The following is a 21,564-nucleotide window of genomic DNA, read 5'->3' on the forward strand; positions in this document are numbered from 1 at the left end:
CTGTTAAATAATTGCCACAACTTCCTATTTAGATTTGATTTAGAAGTGCTATTGGTTTAATTTAATCCAACTAATGTTTTGTGTCATTATTTCCACAGGGAAATAAGCAGAGCGGCTGGGAAGAGTATGTTTACAGTGATGGATGATGAAAGCGGAGCCAACAATACACAGTGAGTGACAGGCAGGGCCAAGACAACTTCACTAAGGGTCCTTTCACACAGGCGATCCCATCCGCCTGTCAGTTTTTCAGGGGGATCTGATCGGATGCTCCATGCATCCCTATGGGGCAGCGGATGTCAGCGGTGACATGTCCGCTGACACCCGCTGCTCTCTGATCCTGTCCGTGAAATCCGGATGGATGGAAACCCTGTTTTCCATCCGTCTGGTGGATCGGATTAGATGAGAACGGACAGGCGGTTCGTTCTCATCCGATCTCCCCATAGAGAACAGCGGGTATTTGACAGCTCTGTCTCCGCACACAGAGCAGAGATGGAGCTGTCATCCGCCTGCTCAGCAGGGATCGGCGGATCGATCCCCCCGCTGAGCAGAACGGACTTCGTCGGCGGTTGCGCCCGTATGAAAGGGACCTAAGAGTGACAAACCTTTAATAATTCCCAGCTTTGTATTTTCAGCACAATTTCCGCAATGTTCTGTCATCTTCTTAGCTTCCTAAACCTATATTCACACCAGGCTTATGCTTTTCACCAAGAATAATGCATACACGTTTCAAGCGTTGGTGATGTGTTTTTACATACATGTGAAGGATCCTATACATAGATGTATATAGATGACTTGCATACAGAATAGCACAAAAAGGAAAGGACAATTCACTAACGTAATTCAACTCAACTCATTAGAATTGTCCTTACTAAAAAAAAAGAAAAAGGGGGCTTTCCCCTTCTTTATGTGGCTAGCTGTAAAATATGCAGCAAAATGCAAGATATTTGTTGTGCACAAGTCCAAAGCATTTTTTCAGAAAGGCAATTCTAAAGTAGACCTGGGCAAATTGTGGCCCCCAAGGCCACATCTGGCCCTTTGGCTGTCCCTTTCTGGCCCTCAATGCCTCCACTGTTAGCATGCCTATCTGAGCCTGTTCCTCGATGAGGAAGTTGACAGGCACAGAGAGACATGCTGACAGATGTCTGTGTGGAGAGCTGCAAGAACTGGAAATAGAAGGCGCTGATCAGTATAGCGGGGAGGCTTGATTCTGGTGGGAGATTCTTGCCTAGGAGACATCCTGACTCTCTCCTGCCACTTTGCTGCCTGGCCAAGTTCTTCCTGTGTTAGCGCCTGCACACTTCAAACCCTAGGAGCCGTGTACCTGTCCTTCACTCCAGGTCAGCATCTGCAGAAATCTCAGCTGTACCATCTCTCAGGCTCTCTCCTTCCAGTCACAGTGCTTTTTGGAGGGCATTTGACCGGCAGTGAGGAGGTGTTATATCGCCTCCTCACTGCCTGATTAAATGAACTAGCCGGGAATGTGAGCAGCCATATTAAGCTGTTATTTTACAGTTTGGGTCTTAAAACCTTGGCTTAGCTGCCTAGGTCCCTTATGTCTGTAATGTTTTTTTTCTTTTCCTGATTTCTTGCCCTCTAATGCCCTTTCTTTTCCCCAGGGCCCTATCATTTGTTTATCCATTTGGTGCCACCCTTAATGTTATGAAGCCGGCAGTGGCTGTTCTGTCCACAGGATCAATCTGCTTCCCACTAAATAGGCCCATCATGGCTTTCTACCAGTCAAAGGTAAATACCAAGAGTACCCTATGCTGAAGGTAACATTGGGCATTCTTTATAAATGTGTTGGAAATAAGAGCTGTTTGTGCTGCCCACAACTAGTAGTCACTTTCAGACTTTCACTGTAGAATTGTCTATTGTATCATGATTATTTTTATTTGTTTGGTGGATGTGGTCAATATATACTGGATGGTGTACATGTTATTGTAAATTTAAAGGCAGTTATAACAGGGGAAATTTGTAATTCTCGAAATAAACAAAGATGTAGAATAAGTGCATTTGTAAAGATTGTGGAACCTCTTGATCACTCATAATAAGCTTGTGTTAAAGCCGAGACATTATTCTCCCTAGTAAACTTAGTCACAGATTGACAGAATTGGACAAAATGCAGTGGCTCGAAGACTGATTTAGCGGTTGCTGCAAGTGATAGAATCAAGCAGACTAGGTGAACTCTATGGTAAAATTAGGTTTTTCTTTCGTTCATTGACTGACTTTGCTCCTGATTCTTCCTAACCATTGGGTTATACTGCCCCTACAGGAGTAGGACACTAGGCAGGAAAAAGCTTGACTACGCCTATTGGCAGTTCCAGGAGGTATACTCCCACTCTCAGCTATAGGCACTCAGTTTTTGTATGCCTAGTTAGGAGTAAGGACCTGGTTCCTTGCTGGGATCTCTGGTCCTGTCAATTTTTTTATTTTAAATTGGAATTTTTTTCCTCTTTTTATTATTTTGTTCCTGTGAACTACAATCAATTGCCAGACTGGGCGATGAACTGGATAATCTAGATCCTTAGGGTCCCCCAGCCTGGCCAGCGAGCGCATGCAGACTGCAGCTGTTTCACGCTAGGCCGGCCGTGACATATACTTGGCTTCATACGAACTGGCTTCAGCCTGAGTCGCAGCGTTTCCTCCTGGCCAACAGCAGCCACATTGCGATGGAGCGGTGTCCTGTCCGGAGCGGTGCCCACCCTGTTCCTGGTGTGGTAAGTAGCTGTTCCCCTACTACCCCTATAGGGTTTTGGGGTGGACGTGGGCCCCTCTCTGGGATGGTCAGACCCCCGGGTTCCCCTCCCTTCCCCCCCCCCCCCAGCCCCTCTAAAATTTCGGGCACATTGCGTCTTTCAACCAGGTGTGCAACGGGGGGGGGGGATTGAACAGGGTTCCCTGCCACCTGGGGATTGGTGACTAGGGCAGGGGTGTCCTCTGGGCTCCCTGCGGCGGTTGTTGGGCTGGGGGAGCGGATGTTTTTTCCATCCGCAGGTACGCGCCTCAGGCGGCCAGATCCGGCCAAAAATCGAGTCCGCGGCTTTGCGACCTACTCGTCGGAACCTATGTGAGGTGGCCCCTGTGAGGATGGCTGTAGCCACTGCCTCTCGTTTGGGCATCTGCTGCCCCTGGGTGGTTGGCCCCGCTTGGGCTCATGTCCTGGTAGCGGGGTGCCCTCAAAAATTTAGGCCGCAGTCTGCGTAAGGTTTATGTTGCTGTCTGCACTACTATCATCCAGGTCGCGTGTATTTCGACTACCTAAATCCTGACCGTGGAAATTGGATTATTGCTCTTAGTTGAAGACTCTCTTCTATGTTTGCTGACCCTGAAGGAAGTAACAGCTATTTCTTCTTTTTTAATTACAGGAACATGGAGGTAAACTGGCTGTGGTGGGATCCTGTCATATGTTCAATGATCAATATCTGGACAAAGAAGAAAATGGAAAGATTCTGGTACTTTTTGTTCTCATTACAACTGAAGAGATTCAGAGTTCAAGAAACCAAGTCTAGTTGATTTTAAAGAATTACTAAACCCACAACCGTAAAATCAGTCTGTATGTGCAGTAAAGCATGCTTGTTTATCTTCTGCATTGTGTAAAAAGGCTTTTTGATCCTGTCTTTTTTTGATCCTCCCCTTCTTTTATTGTCCCAAATCCATCTGCTAATAGAACAGAACCTTAGTGGCACTCTGCACGTTAGGTTTGGTGTGTATTGGTAGGTTTTTTTTTTTCTCTTGGGAGAATGCATGTGATCGGCACAGGGCCAATCAGCACTGTCCAGACAGAGGGTCAGGAGTCATGCAATCTCATAGGACAGTAAGAGCAGAATGAAAACTTCTCCTACAAGCTTTAACCAGTGGTCGGCTGGACACTAATAGAAGTCCCAAGACTGCTATATACTGCTGATGAGAAAAGGGATTTAGCAGTTTATATTTACTTAAATAATTGCATTTCCATATTCTCTGTACTGTGGGAGACCACATATAGTGATTGCAGGGTCCTGGGTTTAGTAGCACTTAAGGCTGATTTGTAACCTCCCTATTAAAGTTATATTTCCAATGCCCAATGACTTTGTGAAATATGTTTATTACTTGTAAACTTAAAGGCTTTGTATTTGTATCACTTGCAGTTTCCCATATTGACTGTTAATGCAAGGCAGCAGAAGGCCTTGTGTGTTAGAAAAGAGCAGTCGCTGACATGTCTCCTTCTCTCATCTACAGCCACATTGTAGATTGAGTGGGTGAGCACGATCAGTGTTTTTTTTTTTTTTTCTTTAGAATCCCTCCGATGGACCAATGCTTGTGTTACCACTATGCTGCTGAACAGTTTGGAAATTGGAAACAGCAATTTCAGAAAAAACATATTAGTTTAAAGACATTACCTAATTTTAATAGATGGTTGCAGTTCAGCATTAAAGCAGACCTTCCATGAAAATGAGAAGTGCTCTGCTCTAACTACCCCACTCTCCAAATACATATTGCTTAAAAATACATTGTAGAAATAAAAAATGTTACACACTTTCTGGAGGCACGGGTGACATCACCACTGCCTCCTGAGAAAGCCAGGCATTTGAAATCTCCTCACCACTGCCTCCCAAGAAAGCCAAGTATTCCGAATCCTGCACTGATGCTTGCCAGCAGAAGCACATCCTCGTTGGATTTCGAGCGTCCGATTTTGTCTCAGTTGGTGGTAACTGTATTTTTATACCTTTTTTTTTTTTTTTTTTTTTTTTTTTTTTTTTTTTATTTATTCAATAAAACCTTTATAGAGGATAATGGCTGGTGCACCCTTGTGTGTGTTCTTTGATTTTAGTGGTCTCAGACTGCCCTGGTCTTGAAAAGGGGCTGCAAGGCCGACGTAGCCAAGCAAAGCCAAGTAGAAAGTCTTCGGTAGCCGCATGAGTGTGGCTGGATGTGGTTAGAAGATTACCTCTTGGAGCGCAGGAGAGGTGTTTTGCACCAAATTTTTTGTTTTAGTGGTAACGGTGAGGTACATGGAAGTTACCCTTGGGCGCTGTGTTTGTGTATGATGAGGCTCTGTAGAAGGATCAGAGGTAGAAATACCACTATAATGAGCTGTCAGAGTCTGTCACACAATGTAGATTTATGTCCGGCTTACAGAGTCTTACCACAGCAGAACATTTCGAACAAATTAGTGTAGCCTATGTTTTAAAGAGGAATTTCGAGAAGTATTGTTTACGTGCATCAAACACAAGGCCTGCAGGCTGAATCTGGCCGTCAGACCATTTCATGTGGCCCTCCCATCCAGGGCTTTTTTTTAGTTTGTTCCGCCACCTCTGGCTCTTGCACTCCACTCCCTGCTCTCCACTGTCACATGTAAACACAGAAGCCTTCTGTGTTTACAAGGACAGCTTTCCTCTTGGTGGCTCATGGCCTTTCGATTCCTGCCTGCCTTAAGTGCAGACGGGGCACGGAGGGGGACAGATGCCAATCAATGATCTCCCTGTAAGTGAGAGAGGATAGGTGGAGCCGCCTACACTGGCAGGACTGACTAGATCTAGGCCGAGCAGAAATTAGGGCCTTTGAGTGAGGGAGATGTGTGCAGAGGTCAGAGCTAAGGAGGAGGGGTAGGAGTCAGATGTGGACAGCCTGTGAAGGAGAGCTGAACCCTCCACTCTGTACATAGCACATCCCTAAACCCTGCACTCTGAATGTAGTGCACGCCTGAATCCTGCAATCTGTACACAGTGCACCCCTAAATTCTGCACTTTGTAATCAGCCTACTTCTGAGCTCTGCAGTCTGTATGTAGCGTACCCCTAAACCCTGGACTATATGTAGCCTATTCCTGAACTCTGCATGCCGCGTACTCATGCACTCTGTATGTAGTACACCCCTGAACTCTGCAAACATAGTCTTACAGATGCAACTAACAAAGGGACTTCCAGCGCTAACTGTGATATCTCTCACTCTCAGGAATGAATAAAGTCAAATTACCGTGTGGTGCTGCTGCTAATTAATGCTGATTCAGCATAAGTCAGTGAATGGGGGGGAGGGGCAGCAGCGCTATCCCACGGTACATAGTCTACAATGTAACTCAGGCAGGCTTGATGGAAAACCTTGAAAAGTTTATTTATAAAAATTATATATAGTGATAATGATTAAAACATAATAGAATGTATTCCAAACCAGATCTGTGGCGTTGCTGGGGGTCACAGGATGACCGAGCCGCTGGGTGAGCCGGAACTGTGTAGATGATCACAGCAGGGAACCAGGCATAAGGGAGAAGGATCTTATGTGCCAAAAGCAGACCGGACCAGCCGGTAAGGTGGCCACACTATCCACACTATCGGGTGGGAGGAAGCCACGCCACCTTACCGGCTGGTCCGGTCTGCTTTTGGCACATAAGATCCTTCTCCCTTATGCCTGGTTCCCTGCTGTGATCATCTACACAGTTCCGGCTCACCCAGCGGCTCGGTCATCCTGTGACCCCCAGCAACGCCACAGATCTGGTTTGGAATACATTCTATTATGTTTTAATCATCATCACTATATATAATTTTTATAAATAAACTTTTCAAGGTTTTCCATCAAGCCTGCCTGAGTTACATTGTAGACTATGTACCGTGGGATAGCGCTGCTGTCCCTCCCCCCCATTTACAGATGCAACTAGCCCTTTGAGGGGCAACCATAATGCTGATGTGGCCTGCAATGAAATCAAGTTTGAGACCCCTGGTATTGTTTGTAAGTATAGTGGCCTCATAGCAATAATATAAATTTATAGAAACTAAAAGCAGTTTGTGAACAGAATGTTCACATAGACGAAAAATATGTCAGAATAAAAGGCATACATTTGTTTGTTGCTGTTTGGAAGTCCTCCTTTGGTTTTTTTTAAGGAAGGCATATTGTTGGTCCTTTTCCATTTATATTCACCACATTTTCTTGTGTTGTGACAGGATGTTCTTATGCAGTGGCTCACTACTAATGACATCCAGCTAAACCAGATTGATGCTGAAGCCCCTGAGGTAAGTGTAGAAGAAGCTACCTAATGTAAGTGGAAGGTGTTGGTGCCATTATGCTTATCAGCATCCCTGCATTGATCTATTTCATTCACAGATTTCAGATTATACCATGCTGCCTGACAGCAACAAGTTGTCCCAGCGTCTGCGAGTCTGTCTGCAAGAAGGGGATGAAAATCCTCGGGATTTCACTACATTATTTGACATGGGCATCTACCAGCTGGACACCTCTTCTCTGCCCAAAGTCATCAAGTAAGGTCTTTGTTCTGTAATCAGAGATGAGCTCTAAGCAAAGAGCAAAATACATCCATGAAATACATACAGAGGGATTTTTTACCTGCCAAATGATTTGTCATTTTGTTTAGCCTATCAGTTAGTACACCCAGGTCAGTGATTCCTCTGCTCCAGCTAAGCAATACAGATAGGACAATCTGCCTGTCTCCATTCTGTATTTTGGATGGTAAAGGATCAGCGGCAAGCATCCAGTTCCCTTTTTTCTTTTCTGTCCCAGCCTGTGATTGAATATTAAAAGGGCCCTCCACCCCCAGTTTAAATTGTATATTTGTTGTTTTGATGTGAAAATACATCTTTGCAGGAATCACACATAAATGTGATGTATCTCTGCATGTTTTTGTGCATCATTACTTTTTCTGGTTAAACAAATGAAAGCTGAGACCCAAGCAAATAGCTAAATACACAAATTAAATCCATACAATGCGGCTGTTTTATCTAGCAAAGGATCTGTATTTAGGTAAATCTGTTACTGAAAATTACACAGCCCTGCAGAGTACAGTCCTGTCTGGCAAGGCAGGAGACGTGATTTATATCTGCTGCAGTTACGTTCTACTTACAGGTCTTGTCCCTCCACAAGCCATTGGCTGGGCAATAAAAGGAGAATCAACTGATAAACTTATCTCTGTCACTCTGCTTTTTCTATCTATCAACTTGTTCACCTTAGCACAAGAGCACTGGAGCCCAACTGACTGGCCCTTTGTGCTGGTTCTTTCTCTCCCAATCTGTGCTCTACTGTAAAGGGCATACAAGCCAATACCAAATCAAATTCAGTGTTGCATTTAAAAAATACATTTAAAGGTTTATTTAAGAATTCAGAGCTGCATTAATGTGTGTCCTTGATATCTGCCTAAGTTTTATCTTAAAAAAAAAAAAAAAAATACAAAACCTGGAAACCTTGTTGTACCTATTAGCAGCCCAATGACTTAAATCTCAGTGTCTAAATCTGGGGTCGGCAACCCGTCATTCGCGCGTAGGTGTGGGGTATATTGGGTGCCTTTTTTGCTGACCCTGGAACCTGGAGAGGAGGAGCAGCGGGGGCTGCATTTAGTCGAAACTATGGCTGTGTCCCTCCCTGCAGCAGCTGGATGTCAGCAATGCTCACTTCTCTTCCTCTCCCTCCTGCTGGCATTTAGCTCCTGTAGGGAGGAAAACCCAGCCATTGGTTCCACTAAATGCAGCCCTGTTGTCCAGCCCCCCCCCCCCCACCATCCCTGGTGCTCCCCTATCCCCCAGCAGCTCTGCCGGGTTCCCCTCCTCCCCTTTCCTGATGGTTGCTGCGGGAGATGTGATAGGATGGAGATACTGGCCCCTTTTATGAATGAACACAGTTGGTGATCCCTACCAATCATTAATAACCAGTATAGTAAACTGTGGATCAGCACAGAGCACTTCCCATTCATTCACTGTCCAGTGCAGCTGAGGCTGCAGAGAATAGGACTGGGGAATCTCTGTCCTAAGTCCCTTTCTTTGTCTAAATGTGAGACATCAGGGGTTTGTGTAGACCCCTGATATTTGACCAAAAGCCCACTTAAAAAAATTGAAAAAGTAAAAACTGTAACAAACAAATGATAAAAAAAAAATTACAAATAAATGTAAAACCATCCTCTGCTCTACTGACACTGTCCAAACACCATTCACTGCCATACTGACACTGTCCACTGCTCTACTGACTTGCACTGTCCAGGTAAGGTAGGCTAAGTTTATATTTTTACAATAACCTTTTTTTTTATTATAGTTTTTTCTAAGTTTTCCTTACAATTTAGTTAGGCCATGCTAGTTAAAAAAAAAAAAAAAAAAAAAGGTATCGAACCACGATGATCTTTAATCTCTTTCATGTTCAGGTAGATCTCCACCTCTCAAAGTTTGCCTACCCCGCGCTAAAATTTCTTGCAGCCTGCTAACAGTCTTTCTGTTATTTATGTTGCAGTCTATTTTGCCTCCTGCTACTTATACTTGCCTTCCCTTGCTTGCTATCCCATTAGCCCATCTAAAATTGAGGAAGCCCCCATATAAGCTTGAAGTGGATACTCAGCTCGCCTCCCCTCCAGTGATGTGACATCAGCAAGCTCCCTTGCTGGTGCTGACATTGCCTGGTGTTCTTCTGGGTTTGGGATCTTCGACTACCTTGAGTGTCCATGCCAGGTTGATGTAACTTCCATACAGGCGCTGGAGTTCATTCATCGCATCATATACTGAAATTGTACAGGCATGCACAGCTCAGGGCAGATTTTCAAAAAGAAACAGACAAGTAGGAGTCCTTTATTGCAAATGAAAATTGTATGTCTCCTCTGCAATAAACCTGCTCATCCTTTTTTTTTTTTTTTTTTCAATTATTTAAAATTGCACTTAAAAGTTGTTTTACTTAATCTTTCACAGGTCTAGAGACTTTCCCCCACATAGCAGCACTTGGGCCTGGCAGTTTTTCACTCAGTGTTGCATTGTGGGAGGAAGGGGAGAGAGTCTAATACTCAACTGTCCTCTGAAGGATTCGGTATTTCACTGACTTTGCTCTGATGGGAAAGAGGGGGGAGAGCGGTTAAGTAAACCTGTTGCTTTGTCATGAATGCTATTTACTCGAAGAATGGTTCTCTACGGTCCTTGTACCGTAACAGATTTTCACTTTTTTGAGTCTACTGCACACATGGTTTAACATACCGTAGATTGTGTTAACTTATTACTTAGAAAATCACAAATGTGAAATATGACCAGGAGGTGTCCAAACTTAGGCATAAGAATGGAACGGGCTCATCTTGTTTGTATTTTTCTTTCTACATGTTACAGAGCCTATGAACAGCTTAATGTGAAGCATGAGACACTACAGCTTATTCAGCCACAGCTTGAGACTCCACTCCCTACACTGCAGCCTGCAGTAAGTATTCACTAAGGTCTAATTCTTCTCTAAACAATTTTCTGTATCAGTTGGTGTGGGGCAGGGTTCATTCCACAGCTTTCTGGGTTCACCCTCCCTTATTCGGACCTGACTGACAGACAAAGCTTGGCTTCTCCGATGAGCTACCATTGTCACGTGGTGACAGACTTACCCTAAACTTACCAACTAGTCACCACTGTTGGCGCTTCCATCTTTGCCCGATCATCCTTCCGGGTTTGCTGTCTCCAGCCATTTGAATCGCTGGGCTGCGATGACGTCCTGTGTGTGTGAGTGTAAGCGAGTGAGTCACGGCACAACGCTCACAATGGTGGCCACACTCGTGCGCCAGGGACTTAACCTGCAGCTTCAAGCATGAATATCTCATTACAGGAAATATTCACTGTACCTAGAGGTAAGCCTTATTATAGTTACATAGTTAGTCAGGTTGAAAAAGACACAAGTCCATCCGGTTCAACCAAAAAAAAAACAGTATTGAAAACCCAACCATACAGTCCCATATACACAATCCTATACCCGCTGTTGATCCAGAGGAAGGCGAAAATAAACCCCAGCAAAGCATGATCCAATTTGCTACAGCAGGTGAAAAAAATTCTTTCCTGATCCCCCGAGAGGCAATCGTATATTCCCTGGATCAACTTTACCTAAAAAAATGTAATACCCATTTATATTATGTACATCTGTGCGGCTTCATGCATGTAGTGCAGAAACATTTTTTTCAAATTGATGCGGCACCGCAAAGTCAGCATCGCACTGATTTTAACAGTGCTATTGTGCCGACAATAGGGTGCAACTTGTCAGGCAATTTGACCATGTCAATCCCATGACAAGACGCTCCAGTGTGAATGGGGGCTTAAAGGCTTCCCAGGTTCTGTAAAGAACAAGCATAGGTCAGAAGCCTGGGCTCCATTCAACCTGGAAGAGACTATCTTATGGTAAAAAAGGAGTTCCTGAAAAGGACCACACTGGAGAGGAGGTAAGTATTACAGTCTTCCCTTTTTTTTTTTTTTAATGCAGCTGGGACACCACCTAAAAAAAAATAGCCTGGAGTTGTTCGCAAGTGTGTAACTCAAACCCATACCCAAACCGGTCTTTTTTTTTTTTTTTTTTTCTGGTTATAGATTCAGCTGGGAGGGTTAGAACCTCTGCCTCTGCATACACACTGGGGAGATTTCCCCTTACTTCCTGGGGTCACTTGGACAGGAAACTAGGGAAGTTTTCAGTGATGACAATAACTGCTGTAAAAAGAAGACAGAGGTTCCAACCTGGCTTCACTATAATGACAATAAACGTTTTCTTTTTTTTTTTTTTTGGACTGAGTTATATTTAATATTGTTCATGCACATTACAATCTGGTCTGTTGATTGGGTTGGAAGTGATAAGTTTACAGGGGATTTTACACACAAATCTAATTCATTCACATCCAGTTAGGTATGCCCTTGCACTGGATAGCTGTTGCCAAATCTGAAGGAATTGTGTAGCTAAATAGTAATGTATGTGACCAGCTTTAGGCCCATGTTTATTACCTGTATTATTTATGGATGGTTTTCTCTCTTACTGTTGCCAACCAGGTATTTCCCCCATCTTTTCGGGAGCTGCCTCCACCAGCTCTGGATTTGTTCGACTTAGACGAGAATTTCTCTTCTGAAAAATCCCGTCTAGCACAGATCACTAACAGATGTAAGTATTGCATACCTATTAGGACTTTTTGTATTTTATATAGAATTGACATCTGATATTTGTATTCTGTTTTAGTTTGTACTATAAAATGTTGAATATTCATGAAGATAAAGGAAATTTCCTTGTTAAGGGCCGTACACACTTGACGAAAATCGGACAAAATATCCTCCGATTTTTCTCTGTCTTCTCAGCGTTCATTACCGTTTTTAGTCGACAGTGCATTTCTCGTCCGATTTTTTTTTTTTCTTTTTTTTTGGCACATTTCTTCCTAGACTTCCGGGTTGTCAGCAACTTCAGATCATGCGCAGTCTTTCGTATCCGATTTTTCACGGGCGTACTGCATACACATTAAACGAAAATCCGTCATCTGGGGACGGACGAAAAAATTTTGGTGTTTGTCCCTCCGTTTTTTTTCGTTGAAAATGTCGGCATCGGCTGCTGAAAGTTGTGTACACACTAGCCGAAAATCGGACGATTTCACATCGGCCGGGAATTTTCGGCAGATTTTCTACTAGTGTGTACTCTGCTTTATTTAGTTAGAAAGTCTACTTATCACAGTGCTGGCCCAATATTGAGGGTTAGGTGGTGGGTTGGGGGGCAGGGCTAGACTTTGACTGGTAAAGCTGGTCTGTGTTTGAATATCTAAGTGTTCAAGGATTGGGGAACTTTGTAGACATTTATACAAATTGCATGAAATGCAGCGCTGTTGGGTTTAGGCTGAAAAATTGAGAAAAATTAAGAAAGAAAAGTTGTAAAATATATATATTTTTTTAATTGATTTTTTTTTTATACTGTAATTGCATCCTAAAATTACAATATAAACAGAGGCACAGTGCCTTCCTTATGCTGTAGTTCCATCTACAGGCTGAAGGCTTGATTTTTGTAAATTTAAAACAGAGCTAAACTCTGTAAATGCTCACTTCCCCTCCAATGATCTGACATCCACAAGGTCCTTTGCTGGCGCCGCCAGCTTTTCCTAACTCCTGCACATGTGCAGTGATTCATTCCTATTGGGCGCTGTGCTGAGAATATACCCTAAGCTGCACATGTGCAGCTCAGTGTACATTTTAAAGAAGCATGTGAACAGGCCGGTAAGTCTATTTTATTGCAGAAGTGTTATGTCTTATCTACAGTAGAAATCATGCCTGCTTACATTTGCTTTTTTTTTCTTAAGGTTTTTTTCTTTTTTTTTTGGCTTGTAAAATTCAATAAACCTATTAAAAAAAAAAAAAAAAATGTTATATTTTCCAAGCGAAAAAAAAAAAATCAAATCCAAAACATTAAAGTGATTAAGTCTCATTTTTTTAAAATTTAAAAATATCAAACATGTTATACTTACCTGTTCTGTGCTGTGGTTTTGCACAGAGCAGCCCATATCCTCCACTTCTTGGGTCCCTCGCTGGCACTACTGGTCCCTCCCTCCTGACGAGTGCCCCCACAGCAAGCAGCTTGCAGTTCAACAGAAGTCATTCGAGAAGTTTGTTGTCCAGGTTTACATTCACTTTAAACACTCTGTACTATAGTATGGAACATTCTGGCACTATATAAATTGTTTATATAAATAAGCTAAGTTCACCTTTTGGGGAAAAAAAGTGGATTTATTATTTTTTCCTGCAGAGCTCTGCACCCATGATCAGTAGATCATGGGTGCAATGTCAGGGTCTTGCAGACATGCCCTGGAGCTTTCAGCCCGTAACTCCATAGGGCATAGGGGCTACCAGTTTGAAAGCTGCAGGGCTTTTCAATGAACTACAAAATGCACTCATCCGCTTCCTTGCAGTTCATTGATAACTGAAAACCGTCTACTGTGGTGGAAGATGGGACTTGAAGTTTCATGCATTCACAGATCAATGTAAATGAATGACGCAGCCGCCCTGTCTTTGAAAAGTGACAGTGGGCGTGGGAAAGAGAACACCCATCCGTTGTCGTGGGGGAAGGGGGGGATCAGGGGTGGTGCGATGGGGACTGCTGGAGCATGTTACATGTTACACCCTAATGTGTAATATTCTCCCAAAAGTAATTTTTGTTTTTATTTTTTTTTCCTGTAATGACATTTTACAGTTACATTTTATTTAAAGGAGAAGTGTAGCCAAAGCTTTTTTGGCTGTACTTCTATGGATCACAGAAGTGCAGTCCATTCTGCACTCCTGTGACCTGTTTTCAGCTGACCACGGGTAACGTCAGAGTCAGTCCAGGCTCTGAAAAGATCCCAAACGTATGGTCGGGACCCACCCAGCTGCTTGGACCGGCAAGTGGTTCAGCCACTCAGCAAGCAGCTGAAAGCCTGAGACAGCGGCTCCTGCCCCCCTCCACAGCCCAGGGCTCCAGTAAGGGCTGGCAGGGCAGAGCAGAGAGCCGGTGACTGGAAGTCACCGGCTCTCTGCTCACTGAAGACCTAGAACTGGGAGACCGCTCAGTTCTCGATTCTAAAGCTAGCGGGGGACCAATGCTGCATCCACCTATGTAAGTATAATTTATTTTACCTATACCCATAATTCTCCTTCAACTGTAAATGCTTTTGGTATGTCTCATTTCATACAGGCACAGATGACGACCTTGAGTTCTATGTGCGGAAGTGTGGCGATATTTTGGGTGTAACTGCAAACCTACCAAAGGAGAAACAAGATGCCAAAAATATTCTGGAACACATTTTCTTCCAGGTTGTTGAATTCAAGAAACTTAATCAGGTAAATAAAACATGTTATAATAGAAAAAAAAAAGTACACCAGTTGTAAACTTTGCAACTTGGGCAAAGATATAAAAAAAAAAAACAACTGCCCAGTTTAGCAATCCAGCACTGCTCATCTTCTAATTTAAAGGATAAGTTTACCCCCCGGCCCTTCCATTCCCCCCCCCCTCCCCCTTTGACAGCAGTACAGGGAGAAGTTCCCCATACTAGCTGTCTGTTTTTGAAATCAGTGTGACTGCGAAATCGGGGCTCCACCCACACAGCCGCATCATTCATACACAGAGCTCCTTTGCGGATATAGGCTTGTAGTTCTCAATGAACTACCACGGTGCTGTGGAGTGCCGTGGTAGTTCATTGAGTCATCCTGTCAATGTATCTGCTTGCCCGTACGTGCACAACGGATACACTGACAGGTCTTCAAGGGCACTCAGTTTTTTTCCTGCCTAGTCAAGAGTTAGGACCTAGTTCCTTGCTGGGATCTTTGGTTATGGCAATTTTTTCTTTTTAGATTGAATTTTTTTTTTTTTTCTCCTGGATTTTTCTTGTAACATTTAGAATCAACTGTTGGACTGGACGAGACGGGCTGGATAATCTAGATCCAGTGGTCACCCCAGTCTGGCCAGTGAGCGAGCACAGACCTCAGCTCCACGGTAGGTCAGCTGTGACATAGTCCCACTGGACAGGGGCTGGCCTGCGCGTTTTAAACGCCTCACTAGGTCGCATACGACCAGGTCTCGGCCCAAGTTGTAGCGTTCCTCCTGGCCGACAGCACCCCCATTTCGATGGAGAGGGGTTCTGTCTGGAGTGGTGCCCGCCTGGTTCCTGGTATGATAAGTAGCTGTCCCCCCCTCTCCCTCTTTCCTGTTAGGCACCACCCCCCCCCTGTCCCCCATCCAACCCCCCCTCCACATATGTTGGGGCTGTTTGGGTGGTCTTATCCACCTTTTGGGGTGGGTGGGGGCAAGGTGCTATGCTGGCGATGGGGGGGGGGGGGAGGGGGGTTGCACCAGATGATCGACTGTGCGGCAGGGGGGTTGTACCTGGTGGGGGCTCCCCGTCCTGCCTGGGTCTGCCCTTGAGGCCTGGGTTTCCTCCTGGGTCCCTGTAAGCCTCGTGGTTCTGCCCTTTTGTTGTGGCCTGTGTGCTTCTTTACACGGTGGCCATGTTTGTGTAGTCTGGCATCCATTTTGCGGTGGTTTGCCATTGAAAATAGCATGGACATGACAGTGGAAACCCTGTGGGCGGCGATTTTTGGCAGTGGGAGACCCTCCTCATCCCCTGGTGCTGACTCCTGGATCCTTTTTCACTTCCTGATCGTTGTGGAGTGCAGATAGCCTGGTGGCTGCAGGTGCCTGTTTCTGCTGGGTGGTGAGTCTGGTGGGGGTTCCCTCCCTCTCTGCTGAGGATCGCTTGGTGCCTGTGCCTGGTGACCGGGTGGTGCTGCCGGACGACGGGATAGCAAAAAGCGCCCCACCGCCCATCTGTCTCATCAGATCCTGAATATGATTCGGCCGCCGCAGACGTGGGTCACCCTGCTGGGTCTGCAACCACACGCTCAGAATCCTCTGATAGTGAGGATGATTCCTCAAGGTCTGGCACTCACAAGCCATCCAGAACGGCAAAGGGGTTTCCTTTGCCCGGCTATTTTGACAGAATTGTCGCTAAAGAGTGGGGACGACCAAAACATTCCTGTGGGGTCCCTAAACGCTTTACTAGGTATTACCCCTATCAGGAGTCCCTTCTTAAGAAGTGGACTGTTCCACCAGTGGTGGACCCTCCAGTTTCCAGATTGAAGCAGGCAGCCATGATTCCGGTTGAAGAGTCCCCGTCCTTTAAGGATCCAGCTGACAGGAAGGCGGAGGCTGTGGCCCGCAATATGTACACTCTGGCTGGTTCGCCACTGAGGCCAGTATTCACAAGACAAGTGGGTCCACAAAGTCATTTGGTCCGGCTACAAGATCGAGTTTGGCTCTTGTTCCCCCCCCCCCCCCGGCGAGGTTCTTACCTTCCAATTTGCACCTGTCCCCGGACCGCTCACAGGGTCTGTTTTGGGTGGTACAAGACCTGTTACATCAAGGGGTGATTGTCCCGGTTTCGACTACCGAAAGTCTTCAGGGTTTTTACTCAAACGTGTGCAGGTGCAGAAGTTCAGAATGGAGTCCATTCGCACTGTGTTGGCGACATCCCTGCGTCGGGGATTTCCATGCCTCTATCGACATCTGGGATGCTTACCTTCACATTCCAATATGTGCCAGTCACCAGCGCTTCCTTCAATTTACCGTGGGAGAGGAGCATTTCAGTTTGTGGCATTACCCTTTGGTTTCGCCTCGAGTCTTCACAAAAGTGTTATCCACAGTGCTAGCCTTGCTGCAGCAACGGGGGATCGTGGTACTGGGCTAATTGGACGATCTCCTTCTGCGCTGGTTGAAAACCTGGAGATCACAATACGAACTCTGCAGGAGTTCGGCTGGATTCTGAATTTTCAAAAGTCTGCCCTGGTTCCGTCCACAAAGCTGGACTATCTGGGCCTGACTCTAGACTCAGCCTTAGCCAGAGTTCCCCTTCCTCTGGACAAACTCCAGAAATTGCAGGCTGCAATTCGTCTCCTGCTGTCCAACAGATGGTCATCCCTCCAGACTTGCATGTGAGTGTTGGGCCAGATGGTGTCTACCTTCCAGGTGGTTCCGTTTGCACAGTTCCATACGAGGTCCCTGCAAAGAGAGCTTCTGACCAAATGGGACAAGACTCTGCAGTCTCTGGACAAACAGATGCGGCTGGGTCGGGGAACGAAGGAGTCCCTGATATCTCTGGCGCTTATGCTGGGCAAATCCTTTCTCCCCTTGGATTGGACAGTGATTACCTCGGATGCCAGCCTGTCCAGCTGGGGAGGAGTCATCGCATTCTGCTCAGGGGATCTCGACTCTAGAAGACGCTAGAAGAGTCCAGACTATCAATCAATGTCTTGGAACTCTGAGCAGTCATACTAAATCTGGACCATTGGATGGATCGTCTTCAGGGTTTTCCAGTGCGCATTCAATCGGACAATGACCAAGGGGGCACAAGAAGTGTCCTGGCGACTCTGGAGGTAGCCGGCATTCTAAGGTGTACACATTCCTGGGGTGAAAACCAGGCAGGCGGATTACCTCAGTCGGCAGGCGTTGGACCAAGGGGAGTGGTCCCTTCATCTGGAGGTGTTTCATCAGTTGTGTCTCCGGTGGGGCACGCCCCCCCCCCCCGAGGTGGATCTGTTGGCGTCTCGGCTCAACAGAAAGGTGCAGCAGAGGTTTGTGGCTCGGTCAAGCAATCCTCTGGCGGACGCCACAGACTCACTGGTGGCCCCGTGGGGTCAGTATCGTCTGATTTTATGCCTTCCCTCCTCTCAAGCTTCTGCCAAGACTTCTATACAGAATGGAGGTAGAAGGGATTCCATTCATCTTCCTGACTGCAGACTGGCCTCGCCGTGCTTGGTACGTCGATCTGGTGCAGCTGGTCGACGACGTTCCTTGGAAGCTTCCTCATAGGGAGGATTTGCTGTCCCAAGGACCAATCTTCCATCCTGCTTTACAGTCGTTGGCTTTGACGGCTTGGCTGTTGGAACGCTAAGTGCTGGAGGATAGAGGTTTATCTGACTCTGGGATTCCTACACTTTTAAAAGCTAGGAAATCTACTTCTACAAGGATCTACCATTGTACGTGGAAGACTTGCATTGTGTTGTGAGTCTCTTGGGGTTCATCCTTGCTCCTTCTCGTGGCTTAGATTTTGACCTTCCTCCTTCAACTTCCTGTTCTGATTGAACAGAAATTGGCCTTGAGTACCATCAAGGGCCAGGTGCCGGCTTTGGCGGTCTTCTTCCAACGACCTTTGGCCACTTACTCCCTGATGTGTACCTTTCTTCAGGGTGTCAAGGCGGCCACTTGGTCATCGTGCACACTTTCACAATGTTTTATAAAGTGGATGTGTTGGCATCTGCGGATGCTTCTTTTGGCCGCAAGGTTTTGCAGGCTGCTGTTTAGAGGACCTGAACCTCTTCGAGGGTTTATTGTTTTTTTTTTTTGTTGTATATTATATTGTATAGTTGTTTTGGTTGAGCTCCTGTTGCTTAGTTGGCTACTGTTTAGCCTTGGGAATTTTTTTGCTGTTCCCACCCCTCATGTTTATCACTGCTTTGGGACGTCCCAACGGTTATGAAGATCAGGAGCTGAGTCCTTCAATGAACGCAAGAGAAAATGGGATTTTTGACTTACCGTAAAATCCATTTCTCTGATGTTCATTGACGGACACAGCACCCACCCCTCTGTGGAGTAGTAATTCTTTTGACACTGCTTGTAACAAAACTGAGTACCTATAGCAGAGAGGGGGAGTATACCCCCTGGAACTGCCCAAATGCGTAGCCAGACTTTTTTTCTGCCTAGTGTCCTACTCCTGTAGGGGGCAGTATAACCCAATGGTTAATGAAGAGCTAAAGCTGTGTCTGTCAATGAACATCAGGATTTTACGGTAAGTCAAAAATCCCATCTTTTTTACCTGCAAAAAAATGTGCATTTATTATTATTTGTTTGACAGTGAACTGTCAAGGGCCTGCTCCATGCCCTGGAATCTCAAGAGAATGCTGCAGAGAGCTGCACCATGTCATTATGGGGTTGATTTACTAAAGGCGAATAGACTGTGCCGTTGCACTCTGCAAGAGCAGTTGCTCCAAAGCTTGGTAAATTAGGCAAGGCTTCACTTTGCAAAGAATACCCAATCATGTGCAAGGAAAAAAAAAAATACTGCTTTTTTGCTTGCACATGATTGGATGATAGAAGTAAGCAGGGCTTCTGGTAATTTACCAAGCTCTGGAGCAACTGCACTTGCAAGGTGCAACTGCACTTTGCAAAGTGCAGTCTATTTTACTTTAGTTAGTCAACCCCTATGCGTTGCTTTCTTTGTGCAGCATTTAGGATTTGGAGCCGGTCCACTCTAGCGCGACTTGTCAGGCGATTTGTCAGCCTGACAAGTCGCGCTCCCTCGCGGTCCATTGACCGCTACAGGAACCGTTCTAATAGGAGCGACACAAGTCGCTCTGACTTAGAAAAAGAGTCCTGTACTACTTCAGGGCGACCTCGGAGCGACTTGCATAGACTTCCATTTTGTGAAGTCCATGCAAGTCGCTCCGAAGTCGTGGTGCACCATGATGCACAAGTCGCCCCCGAAGTAGTACAGAGTCGTGTCGCCCCAGTGTGAACTGACTCTTAGCTCATTGTGCACAAAAAATAAATAAATACTGCTGACATCCATTTACAAACAAAGCCATATTACCGTGTCCCAACTGACATGGGGATCACATGATCAGGTTCCTGACTGTTGGTGCAAAATTGGAGTTGTCAGGGACAGCGCAGACCTGACTGTGCTGCACGTTTGTAGCTGTGAAAATGAACATAGATGATGTGGTTAAACAAAACAGGACAGATCAGAGTTCACTATTTACAGTACAGTTATTAACTGACCACTTGTCTGTTAATAATTATCTTCTTTGTCTTAGGAACATGACATGGACACTAGTGAAACCGGGTTCCAGAGCAGCTGAAGTTCATCATATACAGTAACTCAACTAATTATGCTCGAAAAGGACAGTTATTTCCATATTTATTCGTATTTTTTTATTTTATATTGACTTTGAATTTGTAAGTATTTTTGTAATGAAAAGGAATATCAATACTTAAAAAAAATAAACTGCTTTCTGTATGGACAGGCATTTTTATTGTATTGTCAGTAGAGTGGATGAAAAGGGTCAGTGAGTGGCTGAGACGCTGTATGGTACTGCGTGTATTTCAGAGGGAGACGGGCGGTGTGCAGCGGTGCTGTGATTACATGTCATAGCGTATTAGTGTTAGACTGGGACTCCTAGTTCTGTTGTATTGTGCCAGGAATAGCAGTCGTATAATTCTTCAGGCACATAATGTTCTCATGCAAATTTATCCATCTCGTGGCACCCTGGCTGCACACTGACCTTTTCTGTGCTGGGCAGCTTTGTATGAGCAGTTGAAGCCTCAGCTGGTACCAGCATTAATTAGGTTTTCTCCGGCAAAGATCTGCCTTGACTAATATTTCATGCTTTAGAAAAAGGGCAGTTTTCATTTACTAATGAAAATGTATGGCTTGGAAGACTTTTCTAGGGAAGATTAGGAAAGGTAGTGTCAATTTTATATAAAAATACAATCGGTGGACAAGGTAATAGAAACACACTAATGTTTTCCGGTAACAACCTGTATTACTGCAATGTGTGCATGGCATGAATATAGCTTTTTAATGGCACCTAGACAACAGGCTACAAACAAACTTTAGTACAAGCTGTCCTTTAAGGTATGTCCCCAACTACCTAGTCCAGTGATGGCGAACCTTGGCACCCCAGATGTTTTGGAACTATATTTCCCATTATGCTCAACTACACTGCTGAGTGCATGAGCATCATGGGGAATGTAGTTCCAAAACATCTGGGGTGCCAAGGTTTGCCATCACTGACCTAGTCCATTATATTAGACAATCTTCATTGTGCAGCCCTGCCTAGAGCCATACAGCTTTTCTTCCCAAAGCACCCCCGCAGTGTCTCCTGCATACTGTAGCCCCATTGTTTTCTATAGGGAGAGTTGTATTCTGCAGTACCACTGAAAGCCTGGAACGGATGGAGCAATGAAGCAACTACACAAGAGGAAAAGGCCCTTCTGGGAGTCTTTCAGAAGAATTTATGTGCGGTTCTGGGCCAGCATTCCTAAAATGGGGACATAGGCAAGTTTTTTACCAAGTGTGGGGGTCACTCAAAGTGGACTGCTCACCAGTTTTTGCTGTCTTTGTTTCCTACTCCCTACAAAATGATTGTTTGCTCTCCACCTCTTGGATACCCACATCACACATCCCAGGAGACTTCAGGACAATGTACATGTAATCCTACAGATCTTCTGCTTGTGCATAAATGCATCAGTAGGGGAATGGCTGTAAATATCAGAAAGTGACTATCAGTTACCCATTACAGGAGAGTTATGCAGAAGTAGGGAAATGCTGA

General features: G+C 45.2%; 1 protein-coding gene across 1 annotated transcript in view; it reads left to right on the plus strand.

Moving 5' to 3' along the window:
- Positions 1-20,203, plus strand: part of IFT52 (intraflagellar transport 52) — a 49,809-nt gene extending 29,606 nt beyond the window's left edge. The window contains exons 6-14 of the mRNA XM_082272915.1: positions 99-170; positions 1,617-1,743; positions 3,366-3,452; positions 6,913-6,981; positions 7,073-7,227; positions 10,051-10,138; positions 11,728-11,836; positions 14,378-14,523; positions 20,047-20,203. Coding sequence (XP_082129041.1) covers positions 99-170; positions 1,617-1,743; positions 3,366-3,452; positions 6,913-6,981; positions 7,073-7,227; positions 10,051-10,138; positions 11,728-11,836; positions 14,378-14,523; positions 20,047-20,091 — 898 coding nt within the window. The 3' untranslated portion in view covers positions 20,092-20,203. The remainder of the gene's footprint in view (positions 1-98; positions 171-1,616; positions 1,744-3,365; positions 3,453-6,912; positions 6,982-7,072; positions 7,228-10,050; positions 10,139-11,727; positions 11,837-14,377; positions 14,524-20,046) is intronic.
- Positions 20,204-21,564: the final 1,361 nt, after the last annotated feature.

The sequence above is a fragment of the Pelophylax lessonae genome, assembly GCF_965119305.1.
Source record: "Pelophylax lessonae genome assembly, chromosome: 11".
NCBI lineage: Eukaryota > Metazoa > Chordata > Amphibia > Anura > Ranidae > Pelophylax > Pelophylax lessonae.